Below are 20290 nucleotides of genomic sequence, written 5' to 3' on the forward strand. Positions count from 1 at the left end.
CTATACAAGCAGCTTTTGACGCATCTAACGCAACCAAAGATAGCTTTGTTGCGAGGCTAGTTCCCTGTTTAATTATCTTTGGAAAAAAAACTTCCAAATATGTTACCTCCGATTATCTTTATTCGCTATATTTTTTGTCAGGCAATTTGCTCATCATTATGTTTGATAGTCATATAAATTGTACAGGATCTGCCGAAGATGTAGGTAATGTCACAACCTCGTTGTTACGATCAAGCTGGGTATTTCTCTGATCTGTCAATGTCATGTTCGTCATGTTGATCAGCTGCTCAACGTTTAACGGGTAGTATATTTTCTGCCTGGAGTTAATTTGCATTTACGAGACTGGTGGCACATCTGGTGAAAAGCTGTCTTGCTTGACCACGAGCTCCTTTAGATGCATAACAGGTTTCTCACCTCAGTATATTCCATCTGCGTATTGTTGCCGATAAAAACCTAAAAACAATGTATTACTTGTTGGTGAATTAAAATCAACTATCATATTATATGTTATCGTTATATTGGCTCACGTAGAAAATCATCAGCGATTCCACCATGTTCTCTTATCAAAGATTTAATAATTTTGTTTATATTTGTGACGTTATAAGCGTCTGGACTAATCTTAAAATTTGCCAACACTAAACCCTGTTGAAAGCTAAAGTTGTAGTCAACATTGAGTGTACATTAAGCATTCTGTGATACATCATGTACGCGATTAGCCCTATTTGTACTTGTTAGTTGAGTCTAGCATTATTGGTTGGTTATAAGAAACAATAACATTTGCGCTGTTGTTTGATGTTTGTGACGCGTATTACAGCAACATAGTTTGCATTATTTGGTGATAGCTGCACAAAATAACAGACTATCAGCTTGTGGACCTCTTGTGGTCTGCGCTAACGTTGATTATCATAGAACTTGATGCAGAACAGCATCTCATCTGAGGTTAATAAACTAAGCGGTCTCAACTTGTACAGATCAATAATTTCGTTATCGATTTCCATGCCTGTATTGCAAGCTTCTTTAGCTAAGATCTGTAGCTGAAGTTTTTCTACTAGCTCGCTGTCCAATGAAAATATCTTAATATCATATGCTGATGTTTCTTGTTCACCCTTACTGAATTCAGGTTCATAAGATTGTTGTATTTGTCTTTGTGATTCATCATAATCTGACTCTAGTGCTAATTTTTATGTTCTTTTTTTTTCTTTCTTTACTTTTCTTTATTTTTTTCTATGCCCAAATTCTCAAATCTTTGATTATCCAACTCTTTTGTTATTTTATGCAAATTAACGTACGCGCAAATTATATCCCGGACATTTCAATGTTAACTGATGAAGCTATGGCTCATCGATTTCTAGGTCAATATAAAATATCTTTCAGCATCCGTAACAAGTCATAGTCATGTAAAGTTTTACAAAACCAACGGTTTGTCTGTTTTATATGTTTGTCTTGTCTATGTTTTGTATTTACCTTTGAAAAAGACTCATTAAGAGTCGAAAGCGCTTAGGCCAGCTAGATAATAGTTTTGCACTGTTCGTAGTCAGTTATTACATTTATCTTAATCAATCTCTGACACACGTGATCCCTAGCTGGATCCAGTGCAGTTGGAAGGATTGGTTTTTTTTATTCGCCATATGATTTGTATTCATTATATATAAACACGGTCACATTTTAGACTGGATTCTTCAAAGAACTCGTGATAACATTCTACGGTCCTCCCAGGTATCCCATGACCTTGCATCAGATCACATCTGCATTATATGCCATCTTGACGTATCAGTCCCTAACCCTCCACCTTTATCTGCTACTAATAGAAACCTCCGTAATGCACGACATCCAAGCTGACTTAACAACTTGCTTACCTCCTACCGCAGAACAACTCAATAACTGTCTGCGTTCATTGCTTGACAAACATGCACCAGCTACCAAGTGCAGAGTATCAATTCAAAAGTGTTCTCCATGGTATAGCAGGGTTAGCGACCAGCTTCCGCTGCTAAAAGAGACCGCCCTAAAGATGAGAGGCTTTTGCCTTCCACCAGACTCACTATTCATCAGCAAATCTATGAAGCCGCTAAGAAGAATGTCACAAATATAGTCCATGCATCGAAATCAGCCCACTACACTACTAAGATCATGGAAAGTTGCAGCTACAAAGAGTTCTTCGAGATTACTAACAAGCTAATGTCAAGGAACAAATCTACACCACTTCCAACTACCTTCTCTCGATTTGACCTTCCGGACATGTTTGCAAATTTCTTCCGTGATAAAGTACAAACCATTAGAGATAAGCTTGACATCACAACTGCAATTGAATCGTCGTCACCATACAGTTGGGGTGCAGAATTTGAGCGGCAAGCATTAGCAGCATTTGAACCTGTCTCTATGGATTTCGTACGTACAATCATGATGAAGAGTGCACCAAAGTCATGTGAACTTGATCCAATTCCAACATCACTGCTGCTTGAGTGCTTAGATCCAGTATTGCCTTTACTAACTGATGTTATTAATACCTCTGTCCCATCCGGGGAATTCCCATCATTTTTCAAAACTGCCATTGTAAAGCAGCTCCTGAAGAAACCAACACTAGACGATAACGATTTAAATAACTACCGCCCAGTTTAAAATCTCCCATTCATATCAAAAATCTTAGAAAAGGTTGTTCTATCCCAGCTTGCATCTCATCTAAATTCAAACAGTTTTTTTAGCAATGTACAATCTGCATATCACCTTTGCCACAGTACTGAAACTACTCTTCTAAAAGTAGTTAATGACATTCTCTCTGCGTTGGATAGCGGAAAGATTACATTCCTCTCCCTCCTTGATTTGTCTGCAGCATTTGACACAATAGACCATGCTATATTACTTCACCGTCTCCAGCATATATTTGGCATTCACGATACAGCCTTAATGTGGTTCAAGTCCTACTTGGTCAACAGGACACAAATTGTATCTGCAAATGGAATACACTCCAGCCCAGTTCATCTATGTTGTGGTGTTCCACAAGGGTCTGTTCTTTGACCTGTTCTCTTCATTCTGCACACTCAGTCGCTCTCAATTGTCATAGATCATTATCCAGTGTCTCACCAATTGTACGCTGATGACACCCAAATATACAAATCTAGCCACCCAACTGAAGTTGATGCTACCATCCAAGGTGTAGAGAGGTGCATTTCTGATGTGAAATCATGAATTACATGTAACAAGCTGCAGATGAATGGTGATAAAACTGAGGCCATTCTGATCACAACACAAAGACTTTCTCATTCACATCCTCTACCTCAAACAATAAATACCGGCAACACCAACATTAAATTCACACAATCAGTACGAAACTTAGGTGTTACTCTGGACAGTATTCTCACATTGCACCAACATGTCATGAACATATGCAAGGCTGCATATCATGAGCTGAGACGCATCAGCCCAATTTGCAAATATCTTACGGTTGATGCCACTAAAACACTTGTATATTCATTAGTACTTTCAGGACTGGACTATTGTAACTCAGTTCTGTCTGGTTCATCTCAATATCTGCTCCAGAAACTTCAAAAAGTTCAAAACACAGCTGCTTGGATCATGCTTAGAGTACCACGATCAGAGCACACCTCCCAGCTGCTCTGTACCCTACACTGGCTATCCATTCGATCCAGAATCAAACACAAAATTTGTTCTCTTTGCTACGTTTCACTGTCGGACTCTAGTCCAACATACCTATCCCTGTCACCCATGTGTACACACCAGCAAGATACTTACGCTCCTCTTCTGACAATCGTATACTCATTATTCCAAGTATGAAAACAAAGTCATACGGACAGCGTTCTTTTGCATACAAGGGCCCAGCAACGTGGAATGAATTGCTCACTGAACTTAGACAAAATGACACAGTGATCACATTCAAGAGGGCAAACTTAAAGAACTTATAATGTTTCCTACCTTAAATATTCTCAGCATGTTTTTAATGTTTTCTAATGTCATGGCTTTTGTTTTTGTAATCATATCATTGTATGTTTTTTATCTTATAAGTGTTGTCTAATGTTGTAAAGCGCTTAGAGCTTCTAAAGATTAGGCGCTATACAAAGTCCTCATTATTATTATTATTATTATTATTACTACTACTACTAAAGTCCTCCCAGTGCACTCTAACAGAGATCATTTTCCTGACGATTCTACGTTGAATACATTTGATAAATCTCTCGACTCGTTGAGAATTTCACATCAGCCTCAGTAATTTATCAGTTTGCAAAGCATAGTGTATATTAATGCATATAAAACGAAATGTATGAGAATCTGAGCAAGGCATCGCCTACCCAATAATGTAGAAAAATTGCAATGATAGTAGCTGGTGAATATATGTAATATTTCCATTGGTCAGAATGTTACTACTAAACAAAATGAATTGCGTTTATTTCTGTATGAGCTGTGATTAGAATTACTTTTCTAAAAATACACACTTTCTTCCTATTACGACATCCTTGAATGTTTTTTCTTTCACGCCTGCAATGGCTACCTATACAAGAAATGTGTTTTTATTTTAAAGGAATCATGATATGTAATCCTCTAAACGATTTGTTTCAATGTTCTATCTAACTGCAGCTTAGAATATCCAACAGTGAGCTTAATTTCCGATCCATAAATAAAACATTCCAGATACCTATGTACAGAGCCAGCCATTTCTAAAGCTCTTTTACTGTATTACACCTGCCTTTCAGAATCTCTTGCCGCCGCCGAGGTTAAGTAATTTAAATTCCAGTGCGACATTTAAAACCTCATTAAAGAAAACCAGCTGGAATAATATATTAAAAAGCATCCCAATACAGAATGTATTATTTTATGCAGATAATATTTGTGCATATTTTATTACATGTTTACATGACTTTAGGCATGCTGAAATATATATTATATTGTTCATATATGTACCTGTTGACCACTATAGGTACATATATTAATCCATTTTATATCTTCGTTAGTACGTTCTTATACATACCTACATACATACATACATACATACATACATACATACATACATACACACACACATACATACATACATACATACATACATACATACATACATACATACATACATACATACATACATATGTAATGCACCATCTATAGAAATAGTGCGGCAACTGTATTATACGTTCATGCAATAGGTAGGACTGACTATAACTTGAGTGAATTAATTACCGATTTCATGAAATTAAACAAGGTCAACATGAGTATTAAGTGAAATGTCAGGACTCTGTAAGAAATGTTTGATCTGATGCTCACAATGCTCCAATGACCCAGGAATATTCACGTGAATGTTCTGCCTGCGAGTGCCGTGACGATAATAACACATAGGAACAGACCTGTCAGGGTACTTCGCTGTGTCATGTGCATACAATTTCATCTGAAAAACATCGCGGGTTACTCTCGTGTTCTCTGATAACGTTAGGCCTCCTTATATCATAGAAAACTTCCATGGGTGCCCGTGATGCGTACATTATTTAACCCCTCCCCCGATGCTTTTTATCTCTCTGGCAAGTATATGTGTAGTAGCAAGCAATATAAAATCATGGCTGCAGATAGTTCGCATACAGATTAATGTTGTCTTACCAGATCCACCCGTCTTGAAGTGCTCGAGAACACGCGATGAAACACAATATATCACATAATCGTGTTTCTTCTGTGTGAAATCATCAAGGTGTGGTAGTGTTAATCAAAGAAACGCATAAACTGGTACAGTCATAGGATAGGCCTGTATGTACAATTGTCGACAATTCCCACTAACATTCTCATCTTAGAATCCTTTTTTAATACGACCACGTTATCTTCATGATGAGACTGTCTCATAGATGCCCGATTATCAGTCGTTGACCCAGTAATCTTTCCATCGTCGTCGATGTTCAGGGTGACAAATTTAAGACTGATAACACTGGACAACAAATTTTTACAAAAGTCATGTTACTGAAATAAAATTAGTCAATTCTTATCAATTTTTATGTGCTGAACACGAATATGACAGTCAAATTGCAAAATTGGCTCTAGTTTTTTTGTAATCTGCAAGAAATTAATGTTTACATAACGAAATGCATTCCAGTAGTAAAAGGTCAACTGTAATAGCCTACCTATAAAAAATCAAGTCATTGACTACATCTTAGATTTCTTCGCCTGTCTCTTGTACAGCTGTTCGGGAGCATCTCTGAGGAGTGTCCAGCAGTAGTCAGCCAGCATTGTAGTGGACCATTTTCCCTGGTATCTTTGTTCCATTGTTGCGATATCTTGATGAAAACGTTCGCCGTGTTCATCACTAACAATACCACAGTTGCTAGGAAAGAAATCCAAATGGGAATGAAGGAAGTGAATCTTTAGAGACATATTGCAGCCAAGTTTCTTATACTTCATCAACATGTCTTCTACTAGTTCCTTATAGTTTTCTGCCCTAACATTTCCGAGGAAGTTTGTAGAAACTAGGCGAAAAGCATTCCATGCTTGTTTCGCGTCACCTTCCAGCAAGTTGTTGAACCGGTCATCTTTGAAAAGTTCTCGAATCTGAGGACCCACAAAAACTCCCTCTTTAATCTTTGCTTCGCTGAGTCGAGGGAATTTTTCATGCAGGTATCGGAATGCTGGCAAAGTCCGGTCAATGGCTTTCACGAAGTTCTTCATCAAACCTAGTTTGATGTGAAGGGGTGGTAGCAAGATTTTCTGAGCCTCAACCAGAGCTGGGTGTTGGATATTCTTCTCTCCAATGGCTACATTCTGCCTGTGAGTCCATTCCTTCCTGATGTAGTGCATTTCCCTTGCTCGGCTATCCCACTCGCATAAGAAACACATGTATTTTGTATATCCTTGCTGCAGTCCCATTAAAAGGGCAACTACCTTCAAATCACCACAGAGGTGCCAGCTGTACTTGTTATACTCAATGGAATTCAGTAGCTGCCTTAAGTTATCGTATGTCTCTTTCATGTGGACAGCATACGCTACTGGAATAGATGGAAGAATGTTTCCATTGTGCAAAAGCACAGCCTTGAGACTCAGTTTCGAAGAGTCCACAAATAGTCTCCATTCTTGTGGGTCATGAGTGATTTTTAAAGCATTCATGAGGCCCTCAATATCGGAACAGAATATCAGATTACTTTCCTTTCTGAAGAAAGGCTCCAATTGCTGGTGGCGCTTTCGATATGCAGTAATTGTGACATCTTCTTCTAGAAGATTCCATTGTTGGAGTCTTGATCCTAGCAATTCTGCCTTGTTCTTTGATAAGTCCAAATCACGAATCAGGTCATTTAGTTCTTCCTGTGTTATTCTGTGTGGGGTTGATGATGCACCACAGTGAAAATCTGGATCACTGCATGCTGATGGACCAGGAGAAGAACAGGTCGACTCACCTTTGTCTTCGTCAGATGAATCAAGAGAATATTCTGCTGGAGGTTCTGGAATAGGAAGTCCCTCACCATGTGGAACTGGTCTCAATGCAGACGGAATGTTTGGGTAGACTATTCTCGACTTCTTTCGCTTCGTTATTCCGCCGGAAAGAGGAGGAACCAAGCAGAAGTAACAGTCATTTAGGTGGTTGCTTGGCTCTCTCCACACCATTGGGACTGCAAACGGCATTGATGACCTTTTGCAATTCAACCACTGTGAAAGCTGTGTTGTACATGTAGCACAGCATATATGCGGAGCCCAAGGCTTGTCTTGGTCAGCAACCTTGCATCCGAAGTAAAGATGATATGCCTTCTTCACTTGAGAATTGATACTTTTCTTCTGGTTGGCAAATGTCACTTCCCCACAAATATAGCAAAAATTGTCCGTGGTATTAACACACTTTCGAGGCATTACTGTTCTTTATTGTACGTAAATGGATAAAATAATAAGTTTTATGTAACAGTAGCATGAACTGTCTCGCACAACGTCTAAAAGATTTTAAATGCTGAACCTATCTGATTGGGCTTTATATAGTACACTGCTTATGTCAGCTTCAGCAGCCGCCTGGCATTAGTATAATAGGCCTACACATGTATAGTACACTGCTGACGTCAACTTACTTCAGCAGCCGCATGGCATTAGTATTGCATTGCATCAGAAAATGATGCAATCAACTGTGGATGATGTGAGCATGATGGTATTATGCAATGTTACATCATTATTCCGGATGTTGCTGCAGTCCTACTGGAGAAATTTACACAGTGAAACATAGAAAATGAGGTATATGAATATCTTCAAAACGAGAGCCAATACAAATTTTTCACGGTTATATTCGTGTTCGGCACACCAAAATACTACAGATTAGGGCCTTTTTAAGTCAGTAATGATTTCACTGTTGACCAGTGTAACATACTCGCTCAGGTCAATCGTGTTATTGATTAGCGTGGCTGCAGATTCAGTCATCATATAATTGATGACTGTATGTTCGGCATCGACGCGATACATACGCAGCGGTGTCCTGCCAGAGCGTCTCCTTGGCGACGCGAATTTCACGCTGCATTATCCATAACAGTTTTTGGTTTCCAACACGACAAGGTTTTCTTGACTTCCTCAGTAGCACATCCAATTCAATTATCGGCGTAAGCTCAATCAAACTAATACGTTCTATTTCATCATTAATCATAATACTAAGATCAAAATTTAATTAAAGGTTTAGTATAAAAAAATTACTTACTCGGGCATATGCATGTGGATGTTTCCTCAAACGTTACAACGATGTTCGTGGTGAATATGCATCGGAAATTTATACGCGTCACATCAGTTTTTTATAAATCATGCCCACCGAGGAACACAATCGTGTCTTGTTATGCGCGAGGCACTCACGTCCGGTTACAGATATGTAATGAATGCGGAGCTGCCAGGTATATGTCGATTAGACGCTACTACAAATTGGAACCCAAGCCAACCAGATCATCGTCGATTATCTGCCGTATGCGCTCGTGGCGACTAACATAAATGAATATAATTACCACTTCAGATTTCCCAAATATTCCGCTGACAGATTCGGAGTGATTTACGGGGAAAAGTGTTATTTCAACAAATCTAACCATGTGCGCCTGTAGCCATTTCCATCAATTCGTTCTGTAGCAACGTATTTTTTTAACATATGTCCGTGCTCGGTGTGACATTGCATCAATGGAATCATTACCGTGTGAGAAAAGTCGCAGTTCAAGCAATGCATTGAATTTCAACCTAAATTAGAATAAAAGCTTGCACATCAATATATCATGATCGATTTAATCATTGACGATGTTATAAGAATGCGACAGGGAACTAAATAAGTTCTTATCGTTGCTCGATTGTCTCCAAAGAATATTTGCGAACGTTATTACCATTTATAGTTGTTTGAGCTTGAGCCTGGCAGAGATCGTCTTAAGGCCGAATATCGTTTTGTTATGGAGCTCAAGGAGGCCGTGCAAAAGTCAGTGAACATTGACAGTAGTGTCTCCGTGCAAGTACGTGAAACTCAACAAACTCATTAATGATTATCGACTTACTGTTCGAGCAAAGATTGATGAGCGTAACAATGATTTATCTCGTGCATCTTTTGCTCGACAAAGTGTCGGCTGAGCGATATCCCACAGTGGTGTCTGTGACACCCACAGTTGCTGATCTTGATCAACCTCTTTCCGATGATGATGACATCACTGAAAGCTTGAGGTGCTACAGTAGTAACATTAAAAAACAATGTATCATAGTGACTCACATTCTTTTTTCGTGCCCGTGGGTCATTGTAGGGGATGGGTGGAGCTTGTCCCTACCAGACGAAATTTCATGGTGGTCTGTCTCGAACATACTAACAGAGACTGTTTACTTCTTTCCACGAATGTCTATCATATACCCGCCTTGATCGGTAAGACGAAAAGGCATCTGTGACAATGATGGACGATGTACGCGCAGATACACAAGATTGACAGGCCCTGATGCGAGTAACCATCTTGGGGTTTGCTACGGAGTAAAACTTTAAAGAATGTATCTTGTGTTGATTGTGCAATATTTGCCTGGTATCTACCATCTATGACATCACATACGAGATTCATTGATATCCTCGATGTAATATTGACTACACCCGGTGCAACACGCCTGCCTGTACTTTCGGATGCATTATAATGTTTGAGTATATTTTCGGCAGCTCTGATATCGCTGTCAATGCCGCGGTGATCTAAGGCATGTACTCGTCGATGATGTCTTTGACAATCATTCACATGTCATCGATCTTAAACCATTTCCACCTAAACGTCTGTGATCTTAATCTGAATTATTGAATTTTTATATTAGTCTGTAGACAATTAGTACATAGCTAAACTAGTCTCTGTGTGCATGGGTTTAATATCAGGATCATTATTAATAACATTAAACACGTTTATGTGGTTCAGGGTCTCGGTTATCGGAATTCCACTAAAATTTACATGGAGTACCTGACATAATCTAGTTAATACATTATACGTTTTGTAACACACTTTATAATTATAACTAAAATTATATTTTGAAAACATTAATATGTTTGTGGACGGATATTTTCCATTTGTTAATAGTTTCTTTTTCAGAAAAGGCTTATTGTGACCTGAGGTCAAGTAGAGGATTATATAATCTTGTCAGTAGAAAAAAGATTCATTCGTGCTTTGACATCTAGCAAAAATTCAATTTTGTAATTTGTACATTTGAGCTGGAATGTATTCCTTCATTTCATTGCTTTCAGAAATAAAATTCTTAGAGACAATCACTGGGATTGATACTGAATTCAAAAGTGGAATTATATTAATGTGTTTCAACAAAAACTGTTGGCACAACCACAAGATACAGACCGACACAGGCACATTAACATCTTCCATCAGCGATGGACTTAATTTAGATATTCACTAAAGTTTGTTCAGAACTTTTATTATTAAGACTTGTTTCTGTAATTATATGATTGCTTTGGGGATTTAATTCGCAATATCTAAATTTGTTTCACTTTTTATTCTCTCGAAAGAAATTATTTGATGAATTTTACAAGGCTTGTTGCTTTTTAATATTTTCTGTTACTTATTTTAAGAGCATAGACTCATAACAATCGGTACACTCAAGACTATTGATACATTCGAACATTCAATATAGGAATTCAATCTGGAGATTCTGTTCTTTTTAACATGATGATCAGATGTAATTTTATTCACAATGCTTACTTTTTCTCTTAACTTTTTACTTGTAACCTAGAGAAAATATTTTTAAATAATTTTAAAGAGTGGTTGCTTTCGCTATTTTCTGTTACTTAGTGAAAGACGACGAAATGGTAGCGGTATCGGTGTCTTGATTTGTTCTATCGGCAAAGACAAAACTCTAACACATTTACACGGTCAGAAAATAGCGAGTTGGATAGAAAATTTCGGGTGCTGGATAACAAATATGCGGGTATATGAAGTGGTTGACTGAGTGATGGTCACTCCGTCCTTTTCGTTGGTTAGTACCTTTGGGTGTTGGTCATTGAAAACGGCGTGAACTATCTGTTGATTTTGTATGCTTATCTTTCAAAATGTGCAAAATATTAGAATTTCTTTGATAATTTGTAATTATAGGATAAAGCCCAGTCTTTATAAATCCTGTCTATCATGTTTGCTTTCTAGTTATTTAATCAAGAAGCGAATTTGGAAATGTTATACAATAAAGTATTTTTGACTATATGTAATTCTTACTTTTACAATGTTGCATTTTTTGAGAAGTTCCTTTTAATCTGCTCTAAATTCCGTATTAGTGTTACTTTTAACCTCGACCATATTTAGAACTCTGTCCAGGCCTTTATTCTGTCCCCGATAACGTTCGTATAAGTTGTGGAATTTTAGTACTAAATAACATTTTGGGATCTCATTTTGTTGTGTCTTTTTTCACTCTCCGCTAATATGCGGCACAATTTTGAAATATTATTACCTCTTTTCGTCTTAGTAGTATGTTTTTATATTTTTTCTAAATTATTTCACTCGTCGCTTATGTCCTTTATAATTTCAGGAAAGAAACAAATCCGGACCTTTTTCAGTCCAGTTCATATACGAAATATTAAAACTACATTTAATAACGTTCAATATAGTGATATTGAGCTGATACCGTTGAGTATAGCTAATCATAACATCAGTATATTATATGCACATTTACTGACAACGACAAAATGATAAATTATATAGGTAATACTTTATATATAAATCTCTAACATGTACCTATAACCACTAGTCATTAGGTCTCTACACACAGTGTTGTTGATAGAATAATCCAGGCTGCTGGATGTTGACAAAACACACAGCGTTTGGAACATTACGCGTGTATTAGTTATCGATAGTAAGAGAGTCCCTGCAAACGGAGTTTGGATGGTGTTATCACGACTATATGGTCTTGAAATAAATAATAGGAAAGAGTGAGAAGCAACAAGTTTTGTAAAATTCAACAAATAGAACAGAAAGCAAAGTAAAAAATATAAAATGAAGTTAGGATGTTGCGAAATAAATCCCAAATAATCCATGAATTTCGAACACGATTTCTAATGACTAAAGTGGTAATAAAAAATAAATAATCCAACGCTGGAAGCATTGATGTGCCTTTAGTTAACTGTGTCGAAGTGATGTGCCAATCACAATAATACAGTCCAAGAATATGTCCTTAGCAGAGTTTCATACTGAATACAACTCTTTATTTCCAAGAATGTTCTTTTTATCACTTTGTTTTTCCACAGGAGACTCACTTGAATTAAACAATTTGAATAACAAAATGTCCAGCCCAAATAAAATAGTGGATACAACAATTATACAAGTGATTATACTGAGATCTTAAAACATGAATAAATATTTTTTTCTAGTAGAAACATTATGCAGTTATCAATCTGACCTAAGTTCTCAATGAGAATTTTCTGAAACAAATATTATGAAATGGAAGGTTCCTGATTCTTACAAGATATAATCTTAGTTGTAATTGGAAGACTATGACAAATTATAATATAACATATAGTAAACAACAGGTTGATGCGGCATTTCTTGCGGAATTTGCAAAGTTCAAGACTCAGCTTGAGATAAGCATGGTGTATACGAAACCAAAATCAAGTATTCAGGTCAGGTAGGAAATGAAATTGAATTTGGACAAGGTCAAAAATACAATTATCCATAGCATATAATGAAAATGAAATAACAAAAAGCCTAACAAACAAACAGTGCAAATTAAATATCAAGAGCAGTATAATGTGGTGTGTTGGATAGCATAAGACTGGCTATTTGTCTGTTGGACAATAGATGTGGGGTACTGGTCATTATACACAGAGTGTTCATGATACAATAAGGTTGTTGGCTAGTGTATGAATGGGTGTTTGTCACTACACACGACGTATTGATATGGGTTTCGGATAGTAAGTAAAGGAATGTTGGTCACTACACCCATCATGTTTGATACTATAGGTAGGATATAGATCACTGCAGACTCCATAAAGATGGTATAAATAATGTTGGCAGATAGTAAAACCAAAGATGTTAACATTGCATTTTTCATAGGGTGCTTTTAGAGCTTCTAAATATTAGGCGCTATATAAAGTCCTCATTATTATTATTATTATTATTATACAACTAAACTTTTCTTGTGTATGAGAATATGTATATTTCATCCATATTGTTTTATATGCTACCCTCTCTTGTATGAAAGTATGTTTGTATCTTTGCAAAGATAATTCATTATACAAACTTCGATCCGTTTAGGATTATAGTTATGTGTGTTTGGAGTCTTTCTTTAAAGAAAACCATTACTATTCCCGCAGAGGTTATAAATAGTACATCATGCAAACGGACTAGTAGACTCGCCAACTTCTCAATACATTTCCCCGTAGAAGGCTATAATGCATCCCACCCCACTAGATCTCAAGCCTATTATTAACATATGATTTCCGGTAGAGAGCTATAACCAATTCAATGAATGTTGGTCAACCAGATCTAGCAATGCTACCATTTAACCTGAATGTTAAATATATGGACATGTATTGCGTTTGCGCTTTTGTATGCGTGCTCGTGTGCGTGGGTGTCCTAGTGTGTGTTTTAATGTGGATGTGTGTTAGTGTATGTGTGTGTGTGAAAAATATATGCAAAACTATGCATTTTCAGAGAAACAAGAATTGACATAAATATTTAATGTTGCCAACACCGATATCTAACTCAAATGATCCTGTTTTGGAAACCATATGAAAATGAGAGTCTGCACTATCCAGACATGTACATTTTTCTATCCTGACTTAACCTGAAAGTAAACAAATAAATAAAGGGAAAGGTAAAAATCATGAATATATCATTTAAGACAATTCGTTGCATGAAACTTCGATAAGCCAAGTAGGTTTTTTAATTTAAGTTTTAGTTTGCGAACGAAATAATTGTTTCAAAATCATTTTATAATATAATATTTTTTCAACTGATTCTTTCAAAAATGTAAACAGTTGTTCCTAATTTTACTATATTAGTTGGCTTTTGTTTCTAAATATACTATAAACAGACGCAGATTTGTAATTTACTAATTTAGAATTTATTTTACCAAGAAACTCTTAGATATCGCATAGTTTTCAAAAATGTACATACCAACAATCGGCGGTGGCGAGTTTGCTCCCCACAGGCCACTTTGTTCGGTGGTGTGTTGGACATGGGGACTGCTTCCAATACTTGTATGCCCATCCAAAACTGAATGAGAATCATATAGAACAACTAAGCAGCTTAAATGATTCATATCAGTTTCTTTAATCAATATCAAATGTTGAGGATTGTTTTAGTCGTTCACTTGATCCATACTCTGTCAATAATGCAGACTCCTCTACCAATGTAACCGTCATGGTGATAGTTTGGACTGATTGAAACTTAAGGATTTATATCTGTGTGAGAGAGAGAAAATTGGATTTTGAACGTAGCTTTAACAATTGTTCAGTCATACCACTACAATGTCTATTGCGTTGCCGTTTATAGTGATATCTAGCACTAGGGCATCATGCCACAGACATGAAACCTCATGTCCCACCCAGTTCCTTTCTCCTGACACCAGTCCGACCAGTACTAACACTAATCTCTTAATGCTGAGCGCCAAATGAGTCTGCTGTTAGTACCATTTTTTTACGTATTTGGTATGACTCGTCCGGGAAAAGAACCCAAGACCACCCGCAAATTTATCGATTTGCATTAGCTCACAGGTCGTTAGATTAATAATTAGCTTTAAAAATAAATGTATTTCCTGCGGCAACTCACAGACAGAAATTGGTTAATACGACACACCTATTGGTAAATACGACACATCTATAGGTTAATACGAAATTTATCAACGATGATTTCTCGATTATAACCTCTAAAATTGAACAATACTCGTCAAAGTACAACCAGTTTTTGTCGTGTTTATTATTAATATTTGGTTACAAATACTCGCGAATTTGAAAACGTACAAGACAAATGCAATATAACAATCATTAACTTCCGTTTTGGCTAATATGTGCAATATAATTCTTTTTCTTTTTTTTTTCGTCAGAACGAAAAATGTTTTCCTCTATACATGGGTTTCAAACTCACCATTCATTTTAAAGACATTATAAGTTTATCCGAACAAATCAAAACCAAGTATATTTACCAACCTTATTCATATTTTCTCCGTACACATGGCACGACTCAGGAATAGGTCCTGTCCTAATTGCCGGTAGCTTCGATACTTTAGACATACTGGTATCAATATTTAATTTGTATTGTTTGTCACTTAGCATTTTTTAGTTTTTTCTCATTATATGCTATTGTAATGTAGCATTGTATGTTGGACGTAACCTTATCCAGAATCAAGTTTGTTTTCTACTTAAACTGAATTATTGACTTTTTTCTCTGTAAACAACTAAAACATAACGAAAAATTCTCTACGTGTATGGGTTTAATATCAGAATTAGTATTAACAGAAGGAAATCTGTTCATTTGGATCTTGATCTAGGTTATTGGAATATCCCTACAGTTTATCCAGTGTACCCAACATAGTCTAGGTTATTTATCATACTTTTATTAACATATTTTCTAATTATAACTAACATTTTACTTTGTAAAATTTAAGACGTTTCCTAGTGGTTATTTTCCATTAGATAACAGTTTTGTTTAGAAGGTGCTAATTGCATCCTCACGTCAAGTAGATGACTGTATAATACTGTAAGTGGAAAAATTATTCATTCGCGATTTAGGAGCAAGCAGAGTCAATTTTGCATTATTGTTGTGCCCAGAACTTCATTTGGGCTGGAACTTATCTTTTCAAATTATTTAATTGAGTCATTTGTTTCCCTAGAAATACAGCGCATTCATAAAATATGATTCTTGGAGAGAGATATTCACTGGGATTTATAGTGAATTCAAACCTGGAATTATATTACTTTGTTTGAACAAAATACTGTTGCTAAAAGTATACTATACTGACCGCCAAAGGTATATCAACAGCTTCAGCGTTGTATTTAATTTGGAGTGCGAGCGCAAAGCACATACTGAAAATATCCATAAAATTAAAACCTTTCACGATGCTCCAGTAACCTGTTTCGCCCACTCTACACTTAATACATCAAAAGGCGTCATTCGTTGCCGTGACTTAGCTGGAGTCAGCGACAAAGAAATCGTCGAGCGAGGGGATGAAAAATGAAAGTGTCAATGCAATCCGCAGAATTCGTATCAAACGAAACAACAATCTGCAGGACACCAACACCATTATACTCACCTTCAACAAGCCAACAATACAAGCTAGAATATCCCTCCCCGGCCCGTCTTTCTCAATTATAGTGAAAAGCAACCGAAAAGCAACGAAAGACGCATCAACCCAAACAAACCCACCTGAATCCCCTTCCGGCTGGAACATTCCGCATTACAAACCCCTGAAAAACTCAATATCTACTCTACCAACATTCAAGAACAGTCCACCAACAAGATCACCAAACAGTAGAAAAAGGCTGAAACAAATAGGCAGCAAAAGGTATTTGATGACCCCATAAAGTTGCACAATAGGTTTGGAGACTTTGAGGATATGGATGCAGAAAAAACTCCTCCATGTCCTCAAGGTGGCTACAGACCTAACAACAAAAAATACAACCCTGTACCTCCTCCAGATAAATAACCAAACAGATTGTCTCCGCAAAAGGTCTCAGCTAACTCCAGAATCTTCAATATAAACTTGTAATGAAGAACACCATCATACAATGGAACTGTAGAAGACTTAAACCCAACTACCATGATATTCTTCTGATTTTAAACGAACATGATCTTGCAGTAATATGCCTTCAGGAAACGTTTTTGAAAGATACGGAAAAAATCACACTTAAAAAGTACTCCCTGTTTAATACCTACTCTCAAAATGTTGACAGGGCCTCAGGAGGAGTCTCTGTTATTGTGAACAACAGAGCCCCTCATAGTGTCATCCATTTAAACACAAATTTACAAGCCATTGCTGTAAACGTCACTCTACATCGAGTGATTACATTTTGTTATATTAACATACCACCAAACACCAACCTAGTACCAAACATTTTACGGTGATCAAATCACATAAGTGACAGAGGCCACTAAAATAGAGGCCTTCATTTCTAGACACGAGTTGCGTCTATATAACACCAAATCACCGACATATGTACACCCAGGAACGGGTACATACACATGTATCGATTTGACAATATGTTCTTCTTTGCTGCTTTTGGGCTATGAATGGAAGGTCGTTGATGATCTTCACAGCAGTGATCACTTTCCAATATTCCTTGAAAATATTAACTCTACAATTGATGACGTAATTCCACAATGGAATATGAAGAAGGCCGACTGGGCTAAGTTTGAAACTCTGTAAAACTAGGCTGAATGAGGATACAGTTTTCAATGTTAATGACCCTATTCAACATTTTACATATATTTTAACCGAGATTGCAGAAGAATATATCACCAAGTCCTCACCAAATTGTAAAAGAACCCCAAAACCTTGCTTTACAAAGAAATGTAAGGAAGCCATTAGACAACGCCGAGAAGCATTGAAAAAATGTAACCATCGTCCGACGCCCCAAACTTGAAGTAAATATCGTATTCTCCGGGCCAAAGCTCGCCACACAATCAAAAGAAAGTAAACGAGCATCATGGAAGGATTGTTTCTACTTTATATTGTCGTTCCTCCGTTAAGAAAGTTTATCACACGATCCGCAAAATAAAAGGAAAGAGAAAACACAATTCTCTCCGACATCTGAAACTGAACAATAACAATGTTAGTTCAAAACGTGACATAGTAAATGTTCTTGCTGCCACATTCTCCAAAATTCCTCATCATCTAATTATTCAGAAGCCTTCCAAAAATTGAAAACTCAGAAAGAAAAATCACGTTTAAAATTCACATCCAACAACTCGGAAAGTTATAACCAACTGTTCTCACTATTAGAGCTTATGAAGGCTTTTGACAAGGCCCATAATACGTCCGCTGGGCCTGACGAAATACATTACCAGTTCTTACAGGACCATTATTAACATCTCTTTTGAAACTCTTCAATGATTTATAGATTATTGGTAATCTACCCTTGCTAAAGAACCAACTGATTTTAAAATACCGTATACTGATTTTAAACCTAGTGTCAAAACGTCCTTTCGTCAGAAGTGGCACGTATCATTGAATGATGCAGTGAATAACAAACTTCATGCAATCAAGCCAATTCTAGGAGAATGGACTCCTTCCTTCACAATCATGCGTAGGGAGGAGGTAGTCATTGCAAGAATCCGAATTGGTCATACTTACATCACCCACTTCCACATGCTAAAAGGTGAAGACCCACCAGAATCCATTTTTTGCAATGAACCATTCACTGTTAAGCACTTTATGATAGAGTGTTTTGACCTGCAACCTACGCGCGATCAGTATTACAATGTGCATGACATGAAGGAACTTTCTGATACAATAAACGTAAGTAAATATTTATTCTAAACTTTAACGTTGGGAAGTTTTAAGTAATGTATAAACCGTCCTTTCCATTCAACACCTTTTCATCTGTTATCATTAAGATACACCGTTTACATTCCCCGTTGATCGGGAAGCTTTATTTATTTCCTTTTCCATCTTGTCCTTTTACATTCAACTCTTTGGTTGTATATCGCTGGTCGATACGAAACCTTTTATCACTTTTAAATAACCCTACATATGAACCTTTGTTTGGCGCTAAATAGCCAATTCGTGCTGATGTGCCGTAAAAATATAAACAATCAATCAATCAATCCATAGAGATACAGAGCATTCATTAAATATAATTCTTCACTGGGATTTATAGTGAATTCAAACCTGGAATTATATTACTTTGTTTGAACAAAATAATATTGCTAAAAGAATACGATACTGACTGCCAAAGGTATATTAACAGCTTCAGCGTTGTATTTAATTTGGATTTCTACTAAAGTTTATTCATAAATATGAAAAATGGGGACTTGTGTCTGTTATTATATGATTATTTTGGGATGAAATTCGCAATCCCGTAAGGTCTATTTTTAATATCATTTTCACTTTGTCTCTATGGAAATAATTGTTTTTCGGAATTTTACAAACCTTGTTGCTTTTCATTCTATCCTGATACTTATTTTAAGAGCTTCCACTCGAAACAGAAAAGTAGGGGATCGTCCCGAAAACGAATATCCCTACAATATTTCATGAAACATTTTTTTTAAATTAAAAACCATATTGTTTTAGAATTTCCTGTGTCCCAGATATTATTTCGCATTTAATAATTTGTTGGTGAAACCAACAAGCTTTTACGGTCTCTATAAACTGAAGATCTTACTTTAAATCCTACCCAGAAACATTTACATTGCCAATTAATGTGATCTTTCTGAGGCAAAGGCTTCTTTAACAAAGCGAGAAATAAAAACATTTTTGGTCCAGTATTTGGTCGAAAAGTATATTTTGGATAAAAAAATACTTTGGATTTGATAGGTAATTCCATATTTGTCTCTAAGTTGCAAATTATCAAATTGAAATTAAAATGCAAGAATGAAATAGAGTTAAGAAAGCGTGCGCTTCACTAAAGACAAACGCAATTAGATAACCAGGACAGGGAGAGGTAATTGCAGTTGCTGAAAGAGGAGAGAGAAACAAAAGCAGTTACAGAAAGAAGAAAAATAAATGTAATTAGACAAACGAAGAGAGAAAAAATACAAAGACAAAGAGAAATGGAAGAAAGGGAATTCTAATTAAGGTTAAAAGAATCTGAGCAGACAAGTATAATGCACTCCGCCACTTTACACACAAATTCAGGTTTGATTGTATCATAAATATCAAGTTAGTACCCCCGTTTCAGAAGTCAATATTTTCAGGAGCTTCTCAGAATATTTTA

At 36.4% G+C, this 20290-nt stretch overlaps 1 protein-coding gene across 3 annotated transcripts in view; it reads right to left on the bottom strand.

The window, feature by feature from the left end:
* Positions 1 to 273: 273 nt before the first annotated feature.
* LOC149773257 (uncharacterized) overlaps positions 274 to 20290 on the bottom strand; it is a 66360-nt gene continuing 46343 nt past the window's right edge. Inside the window, exons 15-16 of one of the 3 annotated variants that reach the window (XM_089946548.1) lie at positions 14535 to 14633; positions 274 to 453 (exon numbers count right to left, since the gene is read on the bottom strand). In XM_089946548.1, coding sequence (XP_089802674.1) covers positions 416 to 453; positions 14535 to 14633 — 137 coding nt within the window. In that variant the 3' untranslated portion in view covers positions 274 to 415. Of the gene's footprint in view, positions 454 to 13618; positions 14203 to 14534; positions 14634 to 20290 lie in introns of those variants that run through there. The other 2 variants (XM_089946546.1, XM_089946547.1) reach the window with 2 other exon arrangements.

This window comes from Sinohyriopsis cumingii, unplaced genomic scaffold (genome assembly GCF_028554795.1).
Source record: "Sinohyriopsis cumingii isolate HCF-2022 unplaced genomic scaffold, ASM2855479v2 utg000741l, whole genome shotgun sequence".
NCBI classification, from domain to species: Eukaryota; Metazoa; Mollusca; class Bivalvia; order Unionida; family Unionidae; genus Sinohyriopsis; species Sinohyriopsis cumingii.